Source organism: Buteo buteo, chromosome 20 (genome assembly GCF_964188355.1).
Source record: "Buteo buteo chromosome 20, bButBut1.hap1.1, whole genome shotgun sequence".
Lineage (NCBI taxonomy): Eukaryota > Metazoa > Chordata > Aves > Accipitriformes > Accipitridae > Buteo > Buteo buteo.
Genome location: NC_134190.1, coordinates 17,404,434 through 17,430,126, shown reverse-complemented (window position 1 = coordinate 17,430,126; position 25,693 = coordinate 17,404,434). Strand labels below are relative to the sequence as shown.

Here is a 25,693-nt window from a genome sequence, read left to right as displayed (position 1 = left end):
CCAAACTAGGTGGTTCAGAGCCCAGGTTAGAGAAGCTGAAAGGCTACAGTAATCAACAACAGATGACTATAACAACAGTAAAATTAAATTCAAAAGCTACCACAGGAACTCCAGATTGAAGACAACAGGAAAACCAGACTAAAATAAATTTTAAAAACTTCTTATCAGGAAGCATAACCCTGCCTGGTTGCAGGTTCAACAGACTGGAAGTCATGAATAAAAAAAACGTCATGTGATGTGCCTATTTAAATAAATGGTTTAAGACACCCATCTTTAAACAAGAACTAGTCTTATCTCTCAATTTCATCACTGACATCCTTAAAATTATTGATCCATTTCACAGACAGAACAAAAATTATTGCACTGAGCTCATAAATCACCATTTCCTATTCATTGCAGTGCTCATGACTTAAAATTAACAAAGCCTTATTAAAGAGCAGTGGTTGCTGAGACTTCTTTTATTAATCAAATCCAGAATAATTCACTAGCTGCTCCCATAATTTCAGTCTCCATCCCACTCTTGCTCTTCTGGAGAGCATGATTGATGGCAGTCTTACCGTTAAGTGCCCTTCATGATGATCGGGGAAATGTATGAATAAATACTCTGTGGCTACCAACTGCATTATGGAGTCACCCAGGAATTCCATCCTCTGGTTGTGGCCTCTGAAAAATGAGACATCAATGGAGCAAAATCAATAAGCACTCAGGAAGGAAAAAACAAAACCAGCATGCACGCACAAATTAAAATAAAGAGTGATCTGAAAGTGAGCCTCGCTCATTTCCAAACGCATTTAAGACAATTTTCCAGTGTTAACCAGGTGAGATGAAAACACAGTTCATTACTGTTGTAACACCAACATTCAGGGAGAAAGCAAATCAGGGCAGCTACATATAAACACAATTATTAGATCACAGATCTGGGACTAATGGAAGGAGAAGAGCAGTTGACGTCAAGTTTGTAATGGGATAAGGTCTCTCCCTGCAACTTCTTATAAGAAAATGAACTAATGAATGCAACAACTTCAATAGAGAAAAAGGTCTGTCCATTCACAAGAAATAAAAGGATCAGGTTTAAACTCATGGGAGATCCTGGACTCTGTAACCACTGGTATGGTTCTACTGTTTGCTTTACAACGGGGCCTGGCAGCTCTACACGCCACAGAACACAAGGGCCGCATTTGGACCGAAGAGCATGATTTTACTTCTTTCCTCTGCCCAAATGCGACTCCAAGTATGTTTTGCTACTGTCTCAGGAGTGATGTGCAAATATCAATGATGCAGGAAGCTCAGAAGAACCACCGGGATGGCTCTAACATCTTCTATAGTCTTTCCCAAGGTATCCACTACTGACTACTGTCAGAGACAGGATAGACTTGTGAACATAGCTACCCTATTCTCTTCTGGAGAACAGATATAACATCTAGAGTTTGTTTCCAAATAAAGCAATCTGGGTTACTAAGAGAAGGACCAACAGAGCTACATGAGGACTCTTGCTGTGTACTCACAGAGTCAGATGGTTAAAGCCTACTGTCCTCAGAGTGAACGCGCGTGCTAGAAGCCGAACATGAGTAAAGATGACTCCAATTGCCTCCTCAAACTCTGTAAGCTTTTGAAGAACTGGAGAGGTCTCAATGAGTTGCCTGTCAGTATTGGACTCCTGCAGCTGTAAATAAAATGAAGTGCAAATAATGACATACAGACACTGTTTCAGAACTTCTCAGAGAAAAGCAAGCCTTCTGTAAACCAAGGGCAAAGAATACACTAAACAAGTAATTCTCTGGACAGCTGAACTGAGAAAACCATGTCTCCTCTGGCTTTTTGTCTTGGATAATTACCACTCAAAGAAGATGTGAGCTCTGATGTATGCTTTTTTAACAGCTGAGGCACTTATAACACATTGCTTATATGGTCCTGTCTCTACATGTGGATAGCATGGACTACTTATTTTCATAAAACATACAATTGTACGTGGTGGAGTCTTCTAATATTATCACATTGTTTGCAACTGAGCAACAGATTAAAAAATTATTAGAATAGGACTGGCAGACTAACAGCATGTCAAGATGAGACAAACCCCAAATCTGTTTCTCCCACTTTCCTTCAGTATCAAAAAATCAAGAACAAATACTTAGTATACAAAATTCAAAAGGGCACAATAACACAAGAAAATTAAAACTATCACTTTGGGTCAGTATCTTTTCTTATCATTTTCTTGTCTGATGTCCTTGATGTGGTGATACTGTTAAATGGCTTTCTGGAGCTGGGAAACGGCTGAAACATTTCCCCCAGCCACTCCGGGCATCTCTCTTGTATAGCAATGCCTTAAAGGAAGAATCATCCAGATGAGGATGCCTGAAGGAAAAGTAAGAACAGCCACAGTTTTTTAAAGTGGCGTTAAGATCTTTTTTTGGGCTTTTTGCCTGTCTCTTTTCTATTAATTGATTACATTCAGTTTGTCTTTTTCCTTAAACACTACTGAGCTTTCAGCTGACATTTTCATGGAACTACATATCCCAGCACCAAAATCCCATGCTTGGGTGATAATGGTCAGTTTGGAGCTCAGCTGCATGTGGAGCTAAGACTGCTTTTTGCTTCCTCATGCACAGGCCTTTATATTTATCTACACAGAATTTTATCTGCTTTTTTACTCCATAGTCACTCTCACATTCTCACAATCAGACTGCAATTCTTCAGCCTGCTGTTGTCCCTGCTACCCTGAATAATTTGGTATTGTCAACAAACTGCCACCTCACTGCTCATCCTCATCCCTAAGCTGTTGATGCGAACAGCCTGTACTTCAGCAAAGATCCCCAGGGAAATCTGCCAGTAGTCTCCATCTCTTGTGAGATGTGGTCATTTCACTCCTGTTCTCCATTTCTTATGTTTCAGCCATTCCTTTAAATCTTGTAAGGACTGACATTATGCACTGGGGTTGCTTGGGCTTTTTTAATTCCTTCTTTTTTTTTTTTTGAAACACATTTTTATAAGCCTTTTTTGAGTGCCTTTCCAACAGCCTGTTAGGAAACCCAGCAGACACTATCATGTGCATCATCACATGTGTTTTTGTCTCCTCTAAATTCTCTTACTCATTTGTGAGGGAGGACTTGTCTTTACATTTTGACTCTTTCTAAAGAGACCACATTTATCCCGGTGACCACTAATTATTTTTTTCATCACTATTTCTACTGACTTGACTACTGCCAAATAACAGGGTTACAGCCCTTCAGTTCTGTATATCTTACGCAGAGCCTTTTTTTTTTTTTTTTTAAATTGGCATCTCATTTGTCATATTGTTATGGTGAAATTTTAATAATTTTTAAAATGCCATTTTTCAGGCTAGCTGTGCCTAAAGGCTAACCTGAGAAGCCTGTGTTTCCCCTAGTGGCAAGCAGAGAGCTAGGATGGCTTCTGGGACATGGAAGAAAATAAATTTTCATCACACAAGTTAAGGTAGTAGCAAGAAACATTAAGCTGCATACATTGACTGTCTCCAATCTCTAAGCAGAGTTCAAGCCTTCTTTGTGCAAGCAGAGATAAAAAGGTTAAAATAAAATAAAGTAAGAGAAAAGAAAGAAATCCAGAGTAAGAAGAATTTTCTTGGGAGCTTGTGCCACCATGCAGGATAGATGGTGCTGAATCTCAAAAGTTTATCTTCCCATTAAGACTCTTTTCTACTTTCACTCACAGAGAGTTGGTCATAAAAACACTTCATGTGCACTGATTTGTTGCAGAAGATTTTGTCTATGTATCCATTACAAACTCCATACAAATATATGAGACATTTCAGATGGAGACCTTAAAGTGACCTTCTGCTGGGAGGGTGTGCTCACAAAAAGTTTCAAAGGAGTCAAACCAACTGCACAAAACATCAGAGATTTGGATGGACAAAAGAAACCTCTCAGATGTTCATATGACCCTGAAAACCTTACTATCTGACTGGATGACAATTTGAATACAGCTATTCTTGCAGCACCCCTGCACACTTGGAAAATGCTACCATGTTTGCTGTGAAGACAAGGAGCTACAGTGCAGAGAGGCTCTGTGACTTGCTCTAGGTCTCCCCTAGAATTCAGTCAGGGAACAATGACTGGGAAACCATTCTCCCAGCCTCCAGCCTTGTAAACTAACAACTCGTGAACTTGTATCCTTCAATACACGGAGGATAAACTAGCCTTCATAATTCCAGTGTTTACTTAGTATTAAAGCTACTGGAACCACCAAAAGAACCATGTTATCATTGCACACACACACACAAAAAAAATCAGAAAATCAGAATCACGCTCTTATTCCATTCAACTAATATACCTCCCTACTATTAAGGTTTCAGTCTTAATTTCAGGTTAACAAAATAGGTACATAAATTGTTTTTATACCCTTTTCCCCAACTTCGAGAAGATGAACAAGAAGCCACCAAAATGTTACCTCTCACTAGATTTATCGTATAAGTGCGGTTATATATCAAACATGAGCAAAGGAAAGGTGAACGATTAATCCTCAGAGAGGCAAAACCTCATTATTTATTAAAAGAAAAGAAAAAAAAACAACCCCAAAAGCAAACACAAAGGCAAATATATATACTCCTTTGGCTACTTTTTTCTGAGATGTCATTACAATGAAAACCTATGGAAAAGCATCCCTGAAAGTAAAACAGAGCTGTGAAATTTATTACAGAAAGGGATACACTTACTTGCAATGGGTGTAGTGGATAATTAAGCCATACATCCCGCAGGTCCTGCAAACATTGAGAGATGCCTTTAATGCTCAAGGGAGTCATTTAACAAATTCCACAGTACTAAATAAAATGTCATTACTTGAAATACCGAACTATTTCAGATGCTGACTCTGCTTATTGCAAATTCAATAGTGCTGGCAAACTAATTTTTAAAATCGTGTATTTGCTGTTCAAACTGCCTGTAGTTCTCCCAATTAGCTTGTGTCAAAGAGGTGGAAAAATCCTTGAACCAAATAAAAAGTGGTTAAAGGAAGAAAAAGATTTGTTTAAGCCTCAGGACTAACTTTATTTGCAAGTACTCCTCAATAGCAAGTTTGATTTCACCAAAGGCAAGGACTAAAGAAAAAAATGAACACTTATTTTCTCCTATTTCATATAGGTTTTCTTCACTACAGGCGCTGAGCAGCAAAAACACTGAGTTACGACAGGCTTCACAATACTTTTATTTCTAATAAGCTTTGTCATTTCACAGACTTGGAGACTTTCAAGAAAGAGAATACTGTATAATTCATCCCCTCACCACTGCCATGTGTATTGTTGCAGGTTACTTTCCTTAGGCATTATATGGGAAAAATTCCAACTAACAGTGATGTAAGACACAGTATGCAAGAATGGATCAGACTTTAGTTATGCAATTGGGTAAATGCTGGATGAAATCCCCTGTATTTTTTTTTCAAAGATATGTTTAAAACTTATAGGAGTAGGATGATTTAACTGATGAAACAGGAATAGTCATTCTACATGTGCATCATTTCCCCAAAGCATGCTGCCTGGATCCACAGCACCCATCTCTGTTGTTAAGAGCAGCACCTTGAATGGAAGTCTGCAGGTTTCCCACGCCACCCGCCCTTCCCTACCTAAGCCAACCAACCAACAGCACACCTGAGGAAACACCCTAACTTTTTTACCAGAACCAGTGCAGCTTGCTGTCCTAAAGATGCTATGCTACATTCAGTTTCCAGGAACTAAGTACAACAGGTGTATACCTGTTCATTTGTGATTCTCACGTAAAACAATGGACAAGAAAGCACGTCTTCAGTTATTTTTAAAATGGAAATCAAATTATATAAATACATAAATACCTTGTCATTGAAAAGTAAACGTCCAAATAATTGTTTTGCTTCTTCTAGGCTCCCCTCTAGATAAACAGCTCCTATATGAAGGGACCAATACGTCAAAGGTCAATAATGCATTAATACTTAGAAAATTACTAAGCACAGGGAAGTCAAAGATCTCTGCCTTCTTCATGTCCAATACATTTATTTTTTGAAAGCATGCTTTCTGTAGTAATTCCTAATTTTCTAAGAAATTTAAAGCATGTTAAACACCAAAATAAATCAATGGTCATAAAATGCACAGAAAAACCTGCGATAGTTAAATCAGTGATAGAAAATGATACACCTAAAGAGCAAAGTTTAAACAAATTAGACCAGAAGCAATCTATTTCTAAAAGTAGTTTCCAGTAAACAGCTAACTATACCATATACATAGATAATGAAAGCCATAAAATACATTTCAATAGCTAGCAAATAATTGTCATTTATTCTGTACTTTCAACAACATTACATTTGGCATATAAACTATGCATCAGGACTATTCCAAACCTCAGTGTCTCCCCAGTATCACAATAATACATTGTCTGAACTGGAAACTGCACCTCTGCATCTCTCAGTTTCTGGAGATTATGATGCTTTTTTTTTTTTTTCCCTCTTTCCCCCCAAACTGCATATACAGCCCTCAGTAGCCCTCCACGTGCCCTTTAGTAACAACCTCTGCAAAACTTGTGCTAGCATACTATATTGTTTGGGTGTACCATATACACTCTGTATCTGCACAGGCACTTTATAAATTCAGTAGCAACATTTTGTCCTTTGATACTCTTTACAGGAAGGCTTCTAAAAACCTCAAACTAGTTCTTGTAAGCACATCCATATAAAAGCAAAGGGAATACATAGCCACATGAAGAACACAGAGAAAGGAAGTCAATGTTCCCACACACAGGGAGAACATGGTTTGCCTTGCTGTGTCTTTCCCTCTCTCTTTCCTTTTAATTCCTCTCTAAGTCAACTACTTTCTTTGGATTCTTTGGAGAACAGTTTGGAGGTTTGTAAGACTATCTTGCTAGAGGCATATTATGAGAGCACAGAATTTCAAACAGGTCCTAGGCAGCCTACTTATACTTTTGGTTATTACTTTCATCACAGGGAAGAAGCACCAGACTTTTAGAAAGGTTCTCAGTTAGGAGCTCCGGACCCCACATATACTTTTATAGTCCCTTAACAAGCTCCCAGATTTTACCTATGGCCCTGACAAAATCTTATTGCTCAATTAACTTTGTGAACCACTTTGTATTGGAGGTTAAACAGCAAGCCTGCTCTCTTAGTGAATCACAATGCTTGCCAAATCATCCTCATCATTACATCCTAGACAAGCTGAAGTATATGAACAAAGCCACAGATACATATCTAGTGTTCCTTTTCTGTTTGTTTTTTTATTTTTAAATTAAAGATCAAAGCACTCACGGAAAGCAAAATAGAGTTAAAAAGAAAACTCTTATTTCTTGATAAGATGAAATGCAATTTGGCCCAAGGCAGAATGCACAGAACTGCTGACAACTAAGCCAACTATGATCTATTTTTCAAAGCAGGACAAAATGCTTTAGGAGCTTGTGTAGCATGTAAAGACCTGGATCAGGGCTAAACCATTCCCATAGCTAATATCATGTACAGTACGTTTGGATTAATATGAAGCCAAATCAGTGAGATTTAGCTTGCTTTGTGTATTCAAACAAGTGAAGTTTTATAAAACATGCTATTTAAAATAGAGCTCGTGTGGATGTAACAGATCAGATTTCCACCTTCCTGCTTATTTGGTCACCATGGTCAGGCAGCCCTGATTTCTTCTCCAACATAAACTTATCGACTAGCGCAGCCAGTCACTAATCAGCATCTTAGTGCCCAACAGCAAATTTGACACAACTCCCCTTCATCCTCAGCTAGAGGGTTTTGGTAGGTTTATTACACCAGCCATGGCATATTACCATGCTTTTTATTTGTAAGGAAAATACAAAGCCCAAAAAATATTTACTTGGCAAATGTCATGTTTAATTCATAGCAGAAGGTTAGCAGGGCACAGAGGAAGCGGGCTGGTGACTTGGTTGGCAGTGCCTGCTGCATTCAGAAAGCAAGCTGCAGAGTTTAAAATTCAGGGCTGAAACGGGACTCCACATTTTTCAGGCCTCTGCAAGAACTATTGGAAGCAGCGAACATGTACTTTTCCTGCCAGGCCATGGTGACTGAACTACTCCCCCCAGATGACTGCAGGTGGCAGGCCACGGTGGCGCAGGAGAGGTGGAGTTCTGCGGTGACGGACAGAAGCGCTACACCGCAATGATGTGAAATGGCAGGATATAGATGAGATTTTCTTTGTAATACTGCACACGTATGTTATACATGCAGCATATGTGCAGGAGATAGGAAGAGGTGAGGAAGATTTAAGAAGCTTTACTATCGCCTACCCTTACTAACAGTACTCAACACAGACCCATGTCTCCTCCATCACAGACAACACGGCATGTAGACATATTAAAACTTAACTGTCTGCACACACGAATACACACACTTTACCTATTAGGGCTTCAAAGCAGTTGGCCATGGCATGGCGGAGATCCGATTCCCTGCAAAGGTCTGGACCATGAGCATAAAGCATAAATCGATCTAGTTCCAGCTTCTGCAGAATATGTGCAAAGAGTTAAAACCACGGCTTTAGAAGTACAAGAGTGCCAGTTCTAGTCACTAGAGTTCAGTTACACTATTATTATGCAGCATCTGGGTCTGAGGGAACTTTAAGGCTTTTCTCCATAGTTTCAGTTCAGACATAGGCTAAAATTAGAAGACTTCATATTTGTTTATCAGAGGCAAGCAACTAGAGTGTGATAGCATGGGAAAGCTAGGAATTATCAAACCAAATTGTCAAGGGAAGCCAGATCAAAACATGTTACTAGTGAGATTTAGGAATGAGTTCAAGAGGAGGGCTGAGGGTGTGACAGAAAAATAGCCTGATACCGGCTGGATGGTGCAATGTGCTGTGTTTCTCGCTGGTAGTTTGCCCTCATGTGATTTGCCTTCAGAAATGCCAAAGGAACATTCAAAGGGAGGAGAGTTAACACTGAGGAAAAGATTTTGCCTATAAGAAGAAGATAAAGTAGAACGGTGAGGAACAGGGACTTTGGTAGACACAATCCATTGAGCATCTGTCTTTTTCCTCTAAGAGTGCCAACAGGTGGTAGTAACAAAAGCCTCTGGGCACCGCGAGCAGGAGACCGATATTTTAACCCGCAGTGCCACCTAGCTTTCTTTTTCCTTTCAAACGTGCATCATTAACATTCATCTGTTGCCTAAACCATAGTTCTGCTTGTCAGTCAGAATCTCAGGTAGTGAGTCAGATATCTTATATATGATAATTCTGCTATAGAAATGCAGGCAAGAGCTACTAGATTCTCTTTACATATTCATCTTTTTGACACAAAACCATTATTGAGATTTTTAAAGAATAGATTTGTGCATCTTGCAAAGTTTGGATGAGAATAGGTTCTTCCCAACTGGATTTAAGTTTCTACTGACTAATTTTTCATTAACTTTCAACTTCATCCTCCTGGAGTATATTTAAGAGGCAAAAGTGGAGACTAAGTTGTTTGAGGTGTGTGGTTTAGACACCTTTCAATTCAAAAAAAGGAGTCTTCCATTTTCAATGAATGAGAGCCTATTCGCTGCTCCAGAACACAGGGAATTACCACTTACAATGTTCCATCACACTTCATAAAGTGCAGGGAGCACTCTTTAGAATCAACATTAAAAGTGGAACATCAATTGTTTTATATCTAATTTAAACTTATTACAGTTTATTGTCATTTGTTCATGTTAACAGGTGTTGTTTGGGTGTTGGCGTGTTTCATGGCTTATCTCCATTTTCAGAGCTTGCATTCAACTTTTTTTGCATGTGTTTTGCTTCTCATTTTTTGATCACAACACGTTTCAGATTATTTTTAAAATTTCTGCTACAATGTCCCTTAGAAGCTACAGAAATGTATTGTTTGATCCTCAATTAAAACAGCATTCCACACACAGGAGACAAATTGATGAGCTGAGAATTACATTGAGTAAATAAACTGAATGCAACATGACACTGCAGGGGATAATTAAAGGGGATGAAACCAGGAACATTGTATAAGATATACGAGAGGAAAGAAGGGTAAGTTGGTAAGTCAGGAATGTACAACAGATATCTAATATTTACAGTTTTATCTAATATAAATAAATACAGTTTAAAAAATGTCGCAATAATTTTTTTTTAAATTGTCCATGTACAATTTTAAAGATTGTGAGCAGACATTAAGAATATACGAGCTATCCTGATGCAGGTTTTAAAATAGTAACATGAATTCAAATGTCAGGCAGTTCAATACCATATTTGTAAACAAACCCCTGATTTGAAACATTTCAATCAATTCATGCTTAACTAAATCATTAAAGAAAGCTTTAGAGAAAAATTATTGTGTTCACTGCCTACCCTATGCCTCTCCTGAGAAATGAGCAAAAAGATGACATGTTGGAAATCACGCAGTTTTTGCCAAAATCTCAAGACTGGATATGCTTGTTTAAATTACTGCGTGAATATGAACAGAGAAGATTAAAAGAGCACTTGAAAACCATCAGCAGTACACAGGGGACATGTTTGCACGCATGCGTGCATGCACAGCTTAATACATTACATCAGTAAGTCTCAGACTTTTTTAAAAAACATGCTAGCAAAATCAAGTATAAGGGAACACCAAATTATCTATGAATAGAGACTTAATCAACTTTCTGTATCATATTCCCGTGCTCCAATATCATGTACAAATGTAAAAAGCTCTGTCATTCACAGAATTAAATGAAATAAAATTCAGAGGCATCTCAATTTTTCCCATGAGATAATACAGCTTTTCACCAAAAGCCTTTTTAACATATTTGTCTTTCACAGTGAATCCGAAAATGACTGTGTAGGTTAGGGAGCAGACAAAATTATCCCCCCCCCCCCAACTTTCTGTACCACCTGCTGCCATGTTTTCCCCATATATTCTATCAGGAAGTCCTTTCATAAACAACCAATTTGTTTCTTTTTCTTCACTAAATTTCTACTACCCACTTCGTTACCTGTGCAATTTAAAGCTAAATATAAACACACCTTCAACATAAGCATCCTAAAACTTATCCTTCTGCCTGCAAAAATTGCTCCTCCTAAAAACATGGTTTGGAGAAAACGCTAAGTCCTACTTCATCTTTAAAATCTACTTTCAAATTAAAAAGAGTTCCTGTATCCCAAATCTTGTACACAAAACACAGTAAAGACACTGATGTTCAAAGCAGGCAGATCCCTCAAGAAACAGTCCACGCACTAATAGTACCCTACCTATGGGTGTCAAATACAGAGATGTATAAAACTGTACCTTAGCCAACATGGCCAGGTGTTGGTTCTGTACAATAGCAGTGCGGTACGTTGCTAATCCTCCTTCCTCCAAAGTGGGAAACAGGTAGTACAAGTGGACACTGGCAAAACAAAAATCAAATCGGATGCTGTCAGCATTTGGTTAAAAATGAAGGACATGTGTCTCTAGGGAACTGTGCCTTTCCCTCAGATCCTAGCTGGTAACACAGGTCCCTTCCCAAGGTGGCAACTCAGCTTGAAGTAAGGTAAAGAAACAAACATTAAAACAATGCTCAATAATATTTGACTGGATAGCATTGGCAGCAGGGGAGGAAGAGTGCCGTTTCTCTACTGGGCAGCACATAATCTTTAAATCCCTGCAATGACATGCAGTTCCATCATCTGAAGGTTATCAGCAGCAGTGGGTTCAGCAAGGTTGACACCTAGAGGATGCTGAGGAATAAAGCACAAGGGAAACATCAGCCTTGAGAAACTGTGCCGCAGGTACGCAGTGCTTTAAGATGATACTACTGATGCAGGCTGGACCACCACTCAGGGTATTTGTTTTACAAGTTTCTTACAGCACTTTAGCAGGTGCTAATGGAGCCAAAGAACAGAACTCAACAACGTGTATTTATCAAATATGTGAAGTCATTAATACCACAGAAAAAAAAGAATAAAAATTATAAGCTTTCTACTGCCTTTAATGATATTTGTTATCATGCAAGTAAGATACTTCATAGAACAGAAACAAAACAAAAAAAAGTAATTCAGTGATCCAACCAAGATCTGAGTAACAGATAAATGATTCTGAATATCTTCATATATGACTACCTAACCCATGTCGGAAAGAAGTTAATACAGAGAGGGTTTTCAACATCCCACAAATAAAGCAGTGGATGGCACTAATTATTAAAATATTTTATTAACCCAGTACACAGGGAAAAAAGTGCAGATGGATGCAGGATTATTTAAGGACAAAAATTGCTATAAAACTTAGAGCAATCTAAATCTAATCTAGCATCATAATTCACAAAAGCAGAGACCTGAAGTCAAGAGAATTAGAAAAAAAATTCAGACTTAAACAGATGCTTACATGCTCTATTGAACAGAAATGTAGCTCAGTTTTTTTCTGACTCGAGACAAAAGTTAGCTCAGGAAGTCAACTGATGGTTGATGAACAATGACAATGAAAAATGCAAGACATTTTAATCAGCAAGTCTTCCATCTTATCAGCCTGTACTGTTGTACGAGAGAAAAGGCCATGGGTTTTAAGGGCACTGAAGACCTTTATAGACAAATAGCTTTTAATACTGAGTAGCTAATGGGTAGTAGAATGGAGATAAGGGCAGTTTTGTTATTCATATAACAAACTTGCTTAAAAGAGAAGCTTTACAGTAAACAAGACAACTCCCCTATTAAAAACAGTAGAACAAAACAGCTGAAAATGGATTATAATCTTTACTTTGTGCAACTGCCTGCCTCTAGTAACTCAGGTAAGAGAGGCCAATGGAGGTAACTGATAATATCACTGTATTGTTCACTGATTTCAGTATACACAAAGCAGACCAAAACTGGAACAATTTTTGATGAATCATGTTTTTTTGTTATTACTTCTAAATAAATTAGATTTGTGCTCAACTATTTTATTTACATACAGACATTATGGAAGCTACAGCCCTAATAACTGGAAATACAAGAATTGCAACACATTCAATATTACCAATAAATGCTTTTCACTTGCAACTAGAAAGAACTCATGGAAAAAAAAATGGCATGCTAAGAAAAATACCCTTCCTTTTAAAAAAAGGGTACAATGTTCAACTTGTCTGTAGCTGAATAATCTCTAACCCCAATCAACTTGAAATTGCACCCCATGAAACAAACTCTAGCTTTTCATTTTGTAATCTTCCTTGTTGTACCATCAGTACTGAAGGAATTTTCAAGAGAGCTGCGTGCAGATGTGCAGCTCTAAGTATCAAGCAGGACTGCAAACATACACCGTCATCAAGTAGACACTGCAAAGCTTAATAAGCCCAACGGTATGACAGTAACATACAAAGGTGAGGACTGTTGAAGAATTCCCCATTTACCTTGTTAAGAACTCCACCACAGCATCTCCCAGAAATTCTAAACGCTCGTTGTGGTTAATCCTGAAAAAGGCATTTTAAGGTTTACTATCATCTAAATAACAAATGCTGGTTATTTACACAATACAATTAAAACAGAACAAATCAGACTTGATTGCTAATCAGCCATGATAGACATTTTTGCAGCCTCCCCACCTTCTCTGGGTTATAATCGTTTCTAAAACAGAATAACAACTACCTGAATCCTGAAACTCAGGACTGACACCACCACCTTTGAAATTTTCAGATGTTCCATTCTGAGCTACTGTCAGAGCTTAATAAATGGAGAAAGGAAACAGTACCATTGATTGGCACTGAGGTCGGGTTTCTTTGTCCATCAGACAGCACCAGAAGACTGAAACAAACAGCCTGTCTTCAGTGTTGTGCATGCAACTAGGGAAAGGTACATACTGAACATCAACACCAGCAGGGTATGATGACTCTGCAACAGATTCGTTGGTATGGCAGAGCTACAATGGAGTTAAGTACTTTCATTTTTCATAGCACCTTTAAATGCCCTGTTTTCTGTAACTTTCTTCAAGTTCAAAAGAAAAAATGGCTGTACAAGATGATGCATTCAAGCATGCCATTAAGCTAGTAGAATCGTATATTTCCTGTGTTTTCCTTTTCTTCTATCACTGCTCCTGATTTTCCTTTGTTTTGCATAAAGTTTCATTTCCTCCAAGCTCTCTGCCTGTTTATGTAACAAAGGACTAACAGGACACAGCAGCCAAAAAAGGACGTGAGTTTGTCTTTGAATATATACAAATTTCTGCTCTACACATCAAAGCATGTAAGTAGCACCATTTTGACTTCACACATGATTGTAACAGAATCAAGGCCATTGCCACAGAGGTTTTTTTTTCCATCCAGAAGATCCTTCTCTAATGTCTGACAGCTTTTATCATAATTTGTACTCCCCCAACAATTATACAGTTACTCTAATTTCTGAAATAGCAGGCCTTTGTTATGGGCTGAAAGAAGTCAAGTACCTCTGCTGTGTAAAACAATAAAGTGTGAGCAAAACTACAACTCCTCTGTGTAGCAACATAGCAGAAAACACAGATCTCTCAGAAGTGGGATCTTATTTGTGTGTTATTTTGTGAGAATTAATGCAATTTAGCCTTATCTCACATTATCTTATAGAGGGCTGAAATAAGCTTGAGGCTGACTCTCAAAGAAAAGGGCATGGTCTAGCTGAAACAGCACTTGGGGAACACTGCAACAATAATTTATTCAGAATTCAACTTCTCCCATTCCTGAGCTTCCTCCAAATTGATGACTCTTAAAAGGCCCAGTTATAGCACTAGTTATACACTAAAATACACTCTGCCCTCTAGTTCACACATTTAGGAGATTTCACATGCAACTGTTTCTTGCATTAGCCCTATGAGCTTTGTTTATTCACTTGGGCTAAATATGGTGCCTGTGGCTATAAACCATATCTTAAACACTATTTATTTGGACAGAATTCTTAGTGGTCATTTAAGAATTATTACATTACAACATTAATCGTTTTTGCATATGTCTTTAAATTGGACCAGTAAATCAGCAAAGCCCACGTTCAGTATCACACTCATGTTAACAAGGTGCCATGTCAGGAAGGTACTACTGTGAGGAAACGTGATGGAGTATCCAATTTATAGCAATGATAACAATAACAACAAATCTTATTTTATTTGGCAGAAAGCAAAAAGGCAGCCTTTTAGTCCTCCTCATTTCAAGGATAAACAAAAAGTGATATCTGTTAAAACCTTCCTCAGGAGTTTTCTGCTTGCATGACCAAACATTTACTATGTCACTGCTAATGGAGGTTCAGCACATCTTCATAATATAAAAGTGAATTGAAAATGACTTTTCATTTCAACTATTTGCAAAAGCTGTTGCTGACAGTAAGTTGGTTGTTTCTACTAAATATCTCCCTCTGCAACAACTTTCCTACTTGCAAACAACTATTTTCCTTACCTGGAAGGAGCTGGATCATCCTGTCCCAAACGAGACATAATATTTATCAGGGTGTTTATCCCTAGAAATATAAACAACACACTATTAAATAAATAACCACTATTTCAATTTGAATAGACTTAGAAAATAATTACTCAAAATGTTACTTTGTAGTTGCTGTCCACAAGATCATCCTGTTATTTCCAGGGTAGAGCAAGTATAATCCTTACAGGTGCTCTCTGCCTAACTGATCGCAGTCCCATTACAATACTATTGTATTTTTGCATTCAGACACCCTGATTAAAATACCACCTTTGTATGAAAAAGACATTCCAAACATTACATAAACAATTTACGTCATTACAGCTGAATAAACTTTTAAGGGGTAAGGAATATTCTGCAGCAGACAGACCACATATTTTCACATTAATAAGGCATTTTTACAAAATATCCTCCAGTTTGCTCACCATATGAGCAGCGAATTAAGGAAACAATACTTGCAAAAGATCAAAGAAAATACATCCTCCCACTTCTTATCCTTGCTCTTTCTCAGCTCTCTACTTGTTGATTAATTTGCAAAATCCAGTCTTTTCAAAAGATCTCACTGGTGTCTATGTATAACCATTGAAATCCTCCACTGAAGGAAGCTCTTAGAAGAACAATGGCCAACGAAATAATAATGGACAAAAGGTTTTATTACTGATTAAGTGTTCAGTGAGAGAAGAATGGTAGTGGTGTAACAGCATACCTTTTTTTCTCATGTGCATATGGTGAACTTTTCTATCTCCATACTTTGGCTGTCGAATCCCACAGTTGGATAAGGAATTTCTGGCATGATCTGGATTCATTCCAAAGTTTAAGTGATGGCTTGGATGAGTCATGGCAAGCTATAAAGTAGAACATACAGGAAAAAAAAAAAGTATTAGATGTATTTTCACAAATGTAAGGAAAAAAATAATCTTAGACTGGTAGTTAATAATTGTTATTTTTTAGTTTGAAGAAAGGCTATAAAGTGACATCATCAATTAGTAGCTTGGTTCCAGCAATTTAAATGTAGGAGGTACTATTTCAGATGTCAGAAAGAACATTTATGCCCAATCATCAGTTTAACTAATTAACTTTCAACAGTTTTTTTTTCTTTAAAGAAAAATTAGTTTAGAAGAGAAAAAGCATGAACTGTCAATTTGCCCTAAGAGTTTTGTTTACCAGTTTTGCTGAACTGATTTCGATACATTTGCTTATTTAAACATATATTCACACTAACATTGCAGCATAAACATTCATATTAAAAATATGAACAACTAAAAGAGCTTCTCAACCATTCACATATTTGATTTAGGTTATTTAAATAGAAAACTTTCCTACTTCAAAAAAACAAACAAGTGGATTATCTCTGGTTATTTACAGAAGAACTCTTTCCATCTTGACTATACAGGGCCACTCTTCAATTGGAAGTGAACAGCAATGGCAGGATTGGTCTTCTGTTTTACATTTGTACCATCTAGCATCATCAAAAGCTTACTCTGCTGCTGACACCGCCAATACAAAAATGGCAGCAGTAAACAGAAATACAGCTAGCTCTTATGACTCCATCCTGCAGACTCACACATTTTCTCCTTCTTTACACAGACACATCTAAAAATATTATGCATGTATAAATGTATGTGTACACACACCTTGTATATAAAACAAGAGACACATTGGCAAATTCAGGCTGCAGAAAGTTACTTCTTAAACACCTGCAGGACTGGTGCTGCAGGCTATAAGCAAATTGATTCCAGTAGTTCATTCAAACATTGTCTGTAGCTTTCCAAACATAAGACTTAGAGAAGTTTTTATTTTAATTATTTTAGAGAGTAAAATTATATTTAATCAACAACAAGAACTTTCTCCAAGTCCTTTTTAAATCCTCGCTAATATTAGTAAGTTTGTCATAATTGCACATTCTCAACTTCTGCTCCATCTGAACTGGATGACACATGACAGCTTCTCTGAATAGTTAAATTAGTGTAATCTTTCTTGCCCAGACTGTACTTTAAAAAAAATACATCATGATGAAACAGGTGCAAAATTACACATCTAATGTTGCCTATGCTTAAGTAGGTGATTGGTACTATATACATTTTTAAAAAGCTCTTTCTCTTCTGGAACAAGTTTGTAGGTTTTAAATAAATTTGCATAGGGATCAAGCATTTAAAAGTACCTTTGTTATAACTAAACATTAATTTGACTGATGCTGACACACTTAATTTAATGCTTTCTCCCCTTTTTGATTGCAATTTGCTTTTTGGTTTGTGTGTTTGGTCTCAACATTTTGAAGATTTCCATCATTGCATTTTTATCTTTCATATTAAAACTAAGGCAGCCCGCAAATAACTAAATCCTACAAGATGCAAAATGTTTAATGTAACTTTCAGTAGGACTAGTCCTGGAACCAACTTCTAGAAAACAGAGAAGCTGTGAGAAAAGATTTCCTTATAAGCTTAAAGTAGTTCAGGAGTAAAGTCTCCATACAAATACAGAAACCGCATGTTTTGAACTTGAAGAAAATTCACCTTTCTCAGCCCCAGTCAGTGGAGGGAGATGATGCTTATTTCAGAGGGAAATCCTGAACAGAAGTCTCCATTTCCCTTCAGTAACTTCAGAAAAAACGTAAGGGGAAAGGGGCCTCTATGCCAAGAGTCAGCCTTCTGGAGCTGATCAATTCCAAATATGCACTTACATAAATGACTGGTTATGCAACATGGATGCATTTAGAACAAATAAGAAATTCTCCTCTCCAGTTCCTGCCCCTGTTTGTAAATGCAAAAATTCCATCATGTACTTGTAGAAATCAAGAGCTGACCAGAAGTTTGCCAATTCCTTTTCACTAGCTATAAATGCATAATAAAAAGGCAACACTTAAGTTATTCTTTTTTTGAATGACAGACTATAAAAGGAAGAACAAAGGCGTGTACGGTCATCTACAGAATAACACTGTATTCTTCACAAATACCTAAAAAAAAGAACTTAGATGGAAATAATGAGTAATGTACCCAACAGTCTTTTCAGTAAGCACATCTTTGTCTTTCTACACATTACAAGCAAATCCAGACCTACCACTAGAGCAAAGGTAGGTGTGTGTCTACAGGCACAATAGATGTCTCTATTTACAAGTCTCTTGGGATAACTGAAACTTCTGAAAGATCTGCAGTGCAAGTAATCAAGTACGTCCACGCTGTGGCAATGCAGTGCATTTCTCAAGTTTGTACAGCAGGCAGTATTATGGATAAACTCAATAATATCAGGAAGACAAACCAGCAAGTAGTTAATTTTTTTCATATCTTACCTGCAGCAAGCACCTATCTCGAAAAGTGTAGCCTATCAATTTGTCCAAATGCATCAGACACTGATGGTAGCGGACATGGTGGGTAAGGACAGGAAGCATCATTGCATGCTAAAAAACAATTGCAATAAGGAAAAGCATTCAACTTCAGTGTACAGAGTACCCAGTTGACCAAGCTATAAATACAAACACTTTCTGTTTGTCACAACACTGAGTTTTACTGCTTTGGTTTAAATGAGAAAAAAAAAAAATCATTTTCCCAAACTTCATCATCAGAGCACTTAAATCATATTTGTCCATCTGCATAACCACAGGGGGGACACAACCCCACTCAGACTAAATAAATAAATACATAAAACCAGTCTTCTACTTAAGTATTTTGAATGAGGTAAAAAATGTCTGGTCACCAGTAACATCAAATTTCAGTAAGCTGTGACTGAATATGACACTATACGTTTGTACCTTCTCATTTAACACCCTGCAGTTTTACCTTGGTACGAAAGATGAAGAAAGAGCATTTCCCCTCTGCCTCATAACATTAGGGAAGAACCACTTTATACCACTTTAACCAGTTTTCCACAAACAGCAGCAGCTACTTGATTTTCAAGCACAGTTATTAGTGCCTTGCTTCATTTCCTTCTGAGGAAGAATTAGGGGCTTTTTAAAACACTGTAGTCTGGCATAACCTGGCTTAATGTGCTAAAAAATATCAGTAAGGTTGCTGTTTGATCATCTAGGAAACAGATAATGTTTTTCTGTTAGGGAAAATTGCAACATAATTAGTTAAATTTTTATTGACAAACCAAAACTCTCCCTCTTTTGGTGTTTTAAAGCAGGAATTCTACACTAATATTGACTTTGGATGGATCTAGGTTGAAATAAGCAAGTAGTACAGTTTATCAGTAAAGTAGTACAGCAAGTACGATATCAATGTCAAAAGTCTTGCATAAGAGTAAAAAGAGCTACATGAGAAATGTATTTAAAGAATTTTATGCATGTGACCATTTCTGTGACACTGAAATCAAATTTCAGTTCTTCTAATCATTCCTATTAGTAACATGACATGAATATATTCAAAAGAATGATGTGTTTTAAGGGAATCAAAATCTGTCTGTCACTATTATTTCAGAAAGAGGAATGTGTATGATTACAGAAGATGAGTATAGAGTTTGGAGAGATGCAAGAAAAAAGCATACAAAGCAGATGATGTATAATTTACAGAATAAATGATGTTACGGATTTCTGCAGGTCATTAAAGAAAGAACAGCAGAAAATACAAACAGGTGAATGTTAAAAGATTGAGAAATTAAGAATAACCAATGGCAATACTTTCTGTTTAAGTAAGACTGTGAAATTCTTGAGAACTGAACACGTAGCTGGAAGGCAATCATAGCATCATTTAGGTTGGAAAAGACTCCTTAAGATCATCAAGTCCAACCGTTAACACTGCCAGCTCCACCACTAAACTGCATCCCTAAGCACCACGTCTACACCTCTTTTAAATACCTCCAGGGATGGTGACTCAACCACTTCCCTGGGCAGCCTGTTCTAGTCAGAGCCTGACAACACTTTGGGTGAAGAAATTTTCCCTAATATCCAACCTAAACCTCCCCTGGTACAACTTGAGGCCATTTCACCTTGTCCTATTGCTTCTTGTTTGGGAGAAGAGACCAACACCCACCTTGCTACAACCTCCTTTCAGGTAGTTGTAGGGAGCGATAAGGTCTCCCCTCAGCCTCCTTTTCTCCAGGCTGAACAACCCCAGTTCCCTCAGCCGCTCCTCATAAGACTTGTGCTCTAGACCCTTTCCCAGCTTCGTTGCTCTTCTCTGGACACACTCCAGCACCTCAATGTCTTTCTCATAATGAGGGGCCCAAAACTGAACACAGTATTCGAGGTGCAGCCTCACCAGTGCTGAGTATGGGGGGAAAATCACCTCCCTGCTCCTGCTGGCCACACTATTTCTCATACAAGCCACAATGCTGTTGGCCTTCTTGACCACCTGGGCACACTGCTGGCTCATATTCATCTGTCTGTCAACCAACACCCCCAGGTCCTTCTCCGGCGGATAGAAGTAGCTAGTTAACAGAAAGAAAAAGACTCTCCGGATCTCTGAATGGCAGAAAAATTCAAAACAACTCCAAGCAAACTGAGTAAGTGTAAGTGAAATTTTATTTTGTTACCATGTCACTCATTTAGAGTTTTCTGAGGGTAATTTACAAGCTAGGAGACCACCCCTCTTATCTCCATAGAAACTGTACAGGTGTACTTCCTATGTCTTCCTTCACAGAAGGAATTCATTTAAAAACAAACAAAAACAAAAACAAAAGAAAACACAACCCAAAACTTGTTTCATGGGACAACTCTGCTTCCCTGCCTGACTGTTGCACTGCACCAGGCAGAAAGAGTCCCTCAAGCAAGGTTTAATACTCTTTATACCAATACATGTTGCCCCAAGCTTGAGGGCTGAAATATAGTTTTAAATTTTTGTCAGCTGTGGTGCAGTGAATGAAGAATTAACATCTGCCTAGGAGCACACAGAAGGCCTTTAATTTGACTCTTGCAGTTATATTGACAAAGTGGCACTTTCATGGCTCTAAATACTTGATTGATTCAGTTAATGTGTTATGTAGGATTTTAACTATTTGATGTTTCTGATGTTTTATGTATTTATCTTTTTATAAGAAAATAAAATATATGCTTTAAAAAATTGTATTAGGCTAAAGAATGGTTAGTGATTAAAAAGAAAGTCTCCTGAAACCATATGGCCACAGGAGCTATCCCATAACTTTGGTATTTGCATCTGGTTATAAACATACAAGTAACTTCTTTTTTTGTTTTTTAAATATATATGATTGTAACTATGTTAACTATGCATGTTCTTTTCCTGCTGCAGCTGGCATGGCAAGGCCAGGAATCTCTTGGGTGCTCCCAGCTAGTGCCACTATCCCCCAGGCTGGCAGATGCTCCTGAGCTGAACCTACTAAGAAGAACCAGGTGAGCTAAAATATTTTGAAATGCATCATTTCTCTCCTTACCCTGAACACTTAACACCGCTGTTGAGGGCACACCAGCAACAATACAGGCAATGGGGGGGTGGGGGCAGGGGGAGGTATCTTCTCAACATGGCCCCATCCTGCCAGACTGCACAGTAAGTGCTGCCCAGCTCAGTGCCACGTTGTGCACTTCATCTACTAGATAACTTTAAGTGAGCCTGGCAGAACACAGCCATTTTACATTTTTGGAACATTTCACTCACCCTTTTTCCTCCCCCTCCGAGCAGTTCACTTCTGAGACTGCAAAGACCAGTGTCATTACTGCTACGTGGAACTTAAAGCAACTATAAGATATCAGAGGGACTTAAAAAATGCTTTTAAAAGCATTAATTTTAAATCACTGCACTTTAGCTCTGCCCACAGAGTTGATTTATGCATATTTAGGTTTAGTCTCTTTAATCTGGGAAAAAGCATGTAGCAACAGCAGCAGCCTTTCATTTTACAGACATACAGTTTGCCTACTTTTGGCCTCTCAAAGAAATCAAATCAAAGGACCTTCACACCAGAACTGGCTGACTTAGATGTTATGGCTGCAGGTGGGCACAAAAACGCAAAATAGCTTTACTTTCATCATTCTTTGGTGTTTTGGTGTCCTTCAACAACAAAACAAAACAGGAATATCCAAGACGACATTAAGAGATGAATCACAGAAATTATAACACGGATCTGTTTCAAAGCTCCTAAATTAGAAATTTACACTGTTTACTTAACCTGTAAAAATAGATACAGTTCACAACAAAAAAATTAGAAAAGGGCTGTAATTTTCCTCAGCTATATGAGAAGATACTGTTCCACTATTCTCCTTCTTTGACTTCAGAAGCAATAGTAGAATCACAAGAAACATTTCAGACAGAAGAAAAGCAATTTTAGTTATTAGCATTTCTCTCCTGTTAGAATTTCCCCTTTGGCCTTACCAGACTTCTAAGATAACAGCGGGATTTCTACCTGTACCTTTGCCTAGCAACACCCAGAGTTTATACTTCATACTGTTAAGTTAATATTAAATTATAAGCCTGTTAATTACTAAATAACATCTCCAAAACAATAGCTAAAAGAGGAATGATGCAATTATACCCTAGTAAATTTATTTGGCTGTTATAACTGCTTGAATTTTACTAATACAATATTATATTAAAATTGCATTATTTTTATCATATCACAAAGCTGGTGGCTGTCAGCTGCTTCAGAATAGGATCTGGAAGAGAGCCGTATGTTGGAGATGTCATACATATGCAACAGTATCTGAAACATATCTTTCTACTGAGGGTCACCTGTTTTAATCCAAAAGTTAGTTGTGGTGCCTCTTTTTTTTTTTTTTCTTTTTTTCAAGCAAAAAGATATTTCTTCATGCTTCACTGCAAAATTTGTTTTTTTAAAAAATACCTAAATAGAAAAATACATTAAAATAAAAATATTTAAACCCAACCCAATTGATGGATGAAGAAGTCCCTGGATTTCCATGCTAGACTCAACGTTTGATTAACCTCCAGCCTCCAGCTGTTCATTCCTACCCCCCTTTCCCTTGTGCTAATCAATGAGTGGCAAGAAAACTAAAATTTTAAAATAACTTCTTTTGGCGTGTGGAGGGGGTGGGCAGGACACTAGAATAGTTCCCCTAAATCAACAGATCTTATTGAGATAAAGGTATGCACTTCCATTTGCTTCTTCAGCCCAGAATCACAGCAAACCCTTGCAAGAGGTAAATGGCAGCTATTGAGAAAGAAAATACATTAGACATCTCTGCGGTTTAGTCACCTGGCAGACGTCAGAGCGTATCCCTGTTTTCCAGAATCCCTGGCTACTCAACTCGACGGTCACTTCACGTCTCATTGTGTTCTTCTGACGAATTTTCTGCAGTGCTTCCTAGACAGGGAGAGAATGGAGCTCCTGTAAAGAACTTTGTACACCAAAGCAGTATCAATGCACATGTGACTGCGTTCACAATACCCATTTAAGGTTCACTTTTGGTGAGCAGTTTCTAAGACTAGTCCAAGTCTTGTAACTGCCAGCCACAAACTGTGGTGGATGTGCTGGAGTACAGTGTAGACAGAGAATTTTGATAGACCAAGAAGAGAACAGCGGTGACTACATTTTTTTTAGTGCAAATGACAGAACCAACTCATACATCCAAGATGATACATAAGTAAGTTAAGGTCCATACAACGAAAGCACCTTCTTTACCCCTGTGTGCAAAACAACCTCTTCATTCAAGTCTGTCACCATGAGTAGTCCTGGTTTGAAGCATTCAGTGGGTGTAAAACAGGCTAAGTAAAGAAAGCTTTTGTTTCGTGATCTTGGCTACTTCATAATAGTTCCTGTTCAACATTGTCAGTACTCCCAGTCTGGGGAAGGAGTTCAGCATTCACTAGCTCTGGAGCCTGTTATGATGAAATCTACCAATATTATTTCAATTAATTTTTTTTTTTAAATTGTTTTGCTTTGACCACTGGCTGTTTGGTATTGTGTAAACAGTTTATTTGTCTCTAGAAACTATGAAAGGGGCAAAATCATTAAAAGAAAATATTTTCTGTAGAAACTGAATGAAAGAAAACCAGCTAAAATAAACCATCCCTGGATCAGGATCTCCTGGTTCCAATACTACAAAGGCCCCAGAGTATGCAAGCTCCCCACACAGCATGCACTAACAGTAAAGACTCCCTCAGTGCTCTTCCTTCTTCAGAACATGAAACTTTTCAAAGCTGCAACCCATCCTCCCTCTCCTTTTCACTACAGGGCATTTGCTCAAAGCTGTCTCTTCCCAACTTCCAGTCTGAAGCCTGTGAGCATCTCTGGGCAGGAATGGGCTGTCTTCTGTTCTGCAGAGACTCACAGAGTGGTTCCAAGAGGCACATCTATCCAGACACAGATTCATCAAACCTCAGACACCTCAATACTGAGGTGTCTAGGGGAGGAGGCTAGTTAGTCCTGGCTCCTTTTATATTCAATGAAGGGGGATAAAAGGCTTCAAGAAATGCATTTCTCTCTCCATTGACTTCAAAGTGAGCCTTCAGGTCCCAATTTATGCACCTGCTGTAAATGCTCAAAGTTAGGTTAGAGGAACAAAGCCCCCAGGCACAACCTTGTCACAAATAATAACATCATACAACCTCATAGTAATGAATGACCGATGGCAGAGGGAACAGAGATGCTTACAGCACTGCACCCCTTGTACATTGTGTAAAATTCACATTTCAAGGCTGTGTCATTGGCTGTTTTCTGGGACGGATGCTACAGTGTTTGCTAGACCTAGCTGTATTTTCAGGCTGACTGAAAATCAGAAGTCCAGTGTTACTCATAATATATGATTCATAATCTTTAAAAGCCCATGTACCAGTCAGGTGCAGCCCTACAGCTCCTCCTAAGTTATTGACACCTCCACTGGCAAAATGCATAGGTTATCCTCACATAAAGCTTCTGTTTCAGCCCTGTATGCCTCTCTGATGGCAAACTACTTGATAAACTCATTATCCTAGATAATAAGGTCTAGAAACAAAAATCAGCATACCACCCAGTAAGCGATAAATACCAAAGGAGCATTTTATCTTTTGAAGCAAAACATAATCACCCCCTACATCCAATCCACTGCAATTTTACAAATAAGTCATCCATTAGCACGTAACGAAAAGATGCCCATATAACAACGATCTTCCCTTCTACTTGCTCTGAGTGTAGAACGATGTAGCAAACAAAGTCATCTCCTACAGGGACAAAAAATTTTTTTTCCTTACAACTGTGGCACAATTAAGTCACAACACTGTGTTTTTTCCCCATTTACCGGTAAGGAAGCTAAGGACTTATTTAATATCAGCATTAATAAAATGTCAACTAAGACTCTTGCTCATGCAACAGCATACTATGCTTTGCAGTTAATAATAAAAATCAGGTGCAATGTCAACAGTATCAAACATTTACCACAACCAAAGCTACACAATTAGCAAACTGGGGAAGACTCAGGAATTGGACTCAGTGATCCTCATGGGTCCTTTCCAACACAGGATATTCTATGATTCTATGAATCATCAGGGTTTCTAATCAATAAGTA

General features: G+C 37.9%; 1 protein-coding gene across 3 annotated transcripts in view; it reads right to left on the bottom strand.

Moving 5' to 3' along the window:
• The window catches only part of DROSHA (drosha ribonuclease III), a 75,755-nt gene that overhangs the window by 13,974 nt on the left and 36,088 nt on the right, over positions 1-25,693 (bottom strand). For all 3 annotated transcript variants that reach the window (XM_075052329.1, XM_075052328.1, XM_075052327.1), the window contains 11 exons: positions 23,407-23,514; positions 18,599-18,706; positions 16,019-16,157; positions 15,292-15,352; positions 13,291-13,350; positions 11,220-11,319; positions 8,359-8,461; positions 5,815-5,885; positions 4,688-4,732; positions 1,506-1,663; positions 558-663 (listed from right to left, as the gene is read on the bottom strand). In XM_075052329.1, the coding sequence (XP_074908430.1) occupies positions 558-663; positions 1,506-1,663; positions 4,688-4,732; positions 5,815-5,885; positions 8,359-8,461; positions 11,220-11,319; positions 13,291-13,350; positions 15,292-15,352; positions 16,019-16,157; positions 18,599-18,706; positions 23,407-23,514 (1,059 nt within the window). The remainder of the gene's footprint in view (positions 1-557; positions 664-1,505; positions 1,664-4,687; positions 4,733-5,814; positions 5,886-8,358; positions 8,462-11,219; positions 11,320-13,290; positions 13,351-15,291; positions 15,353-16,018; positions 16,158-18,598; positions 18,707-23,406; positions 23,515-25,693) is intronic.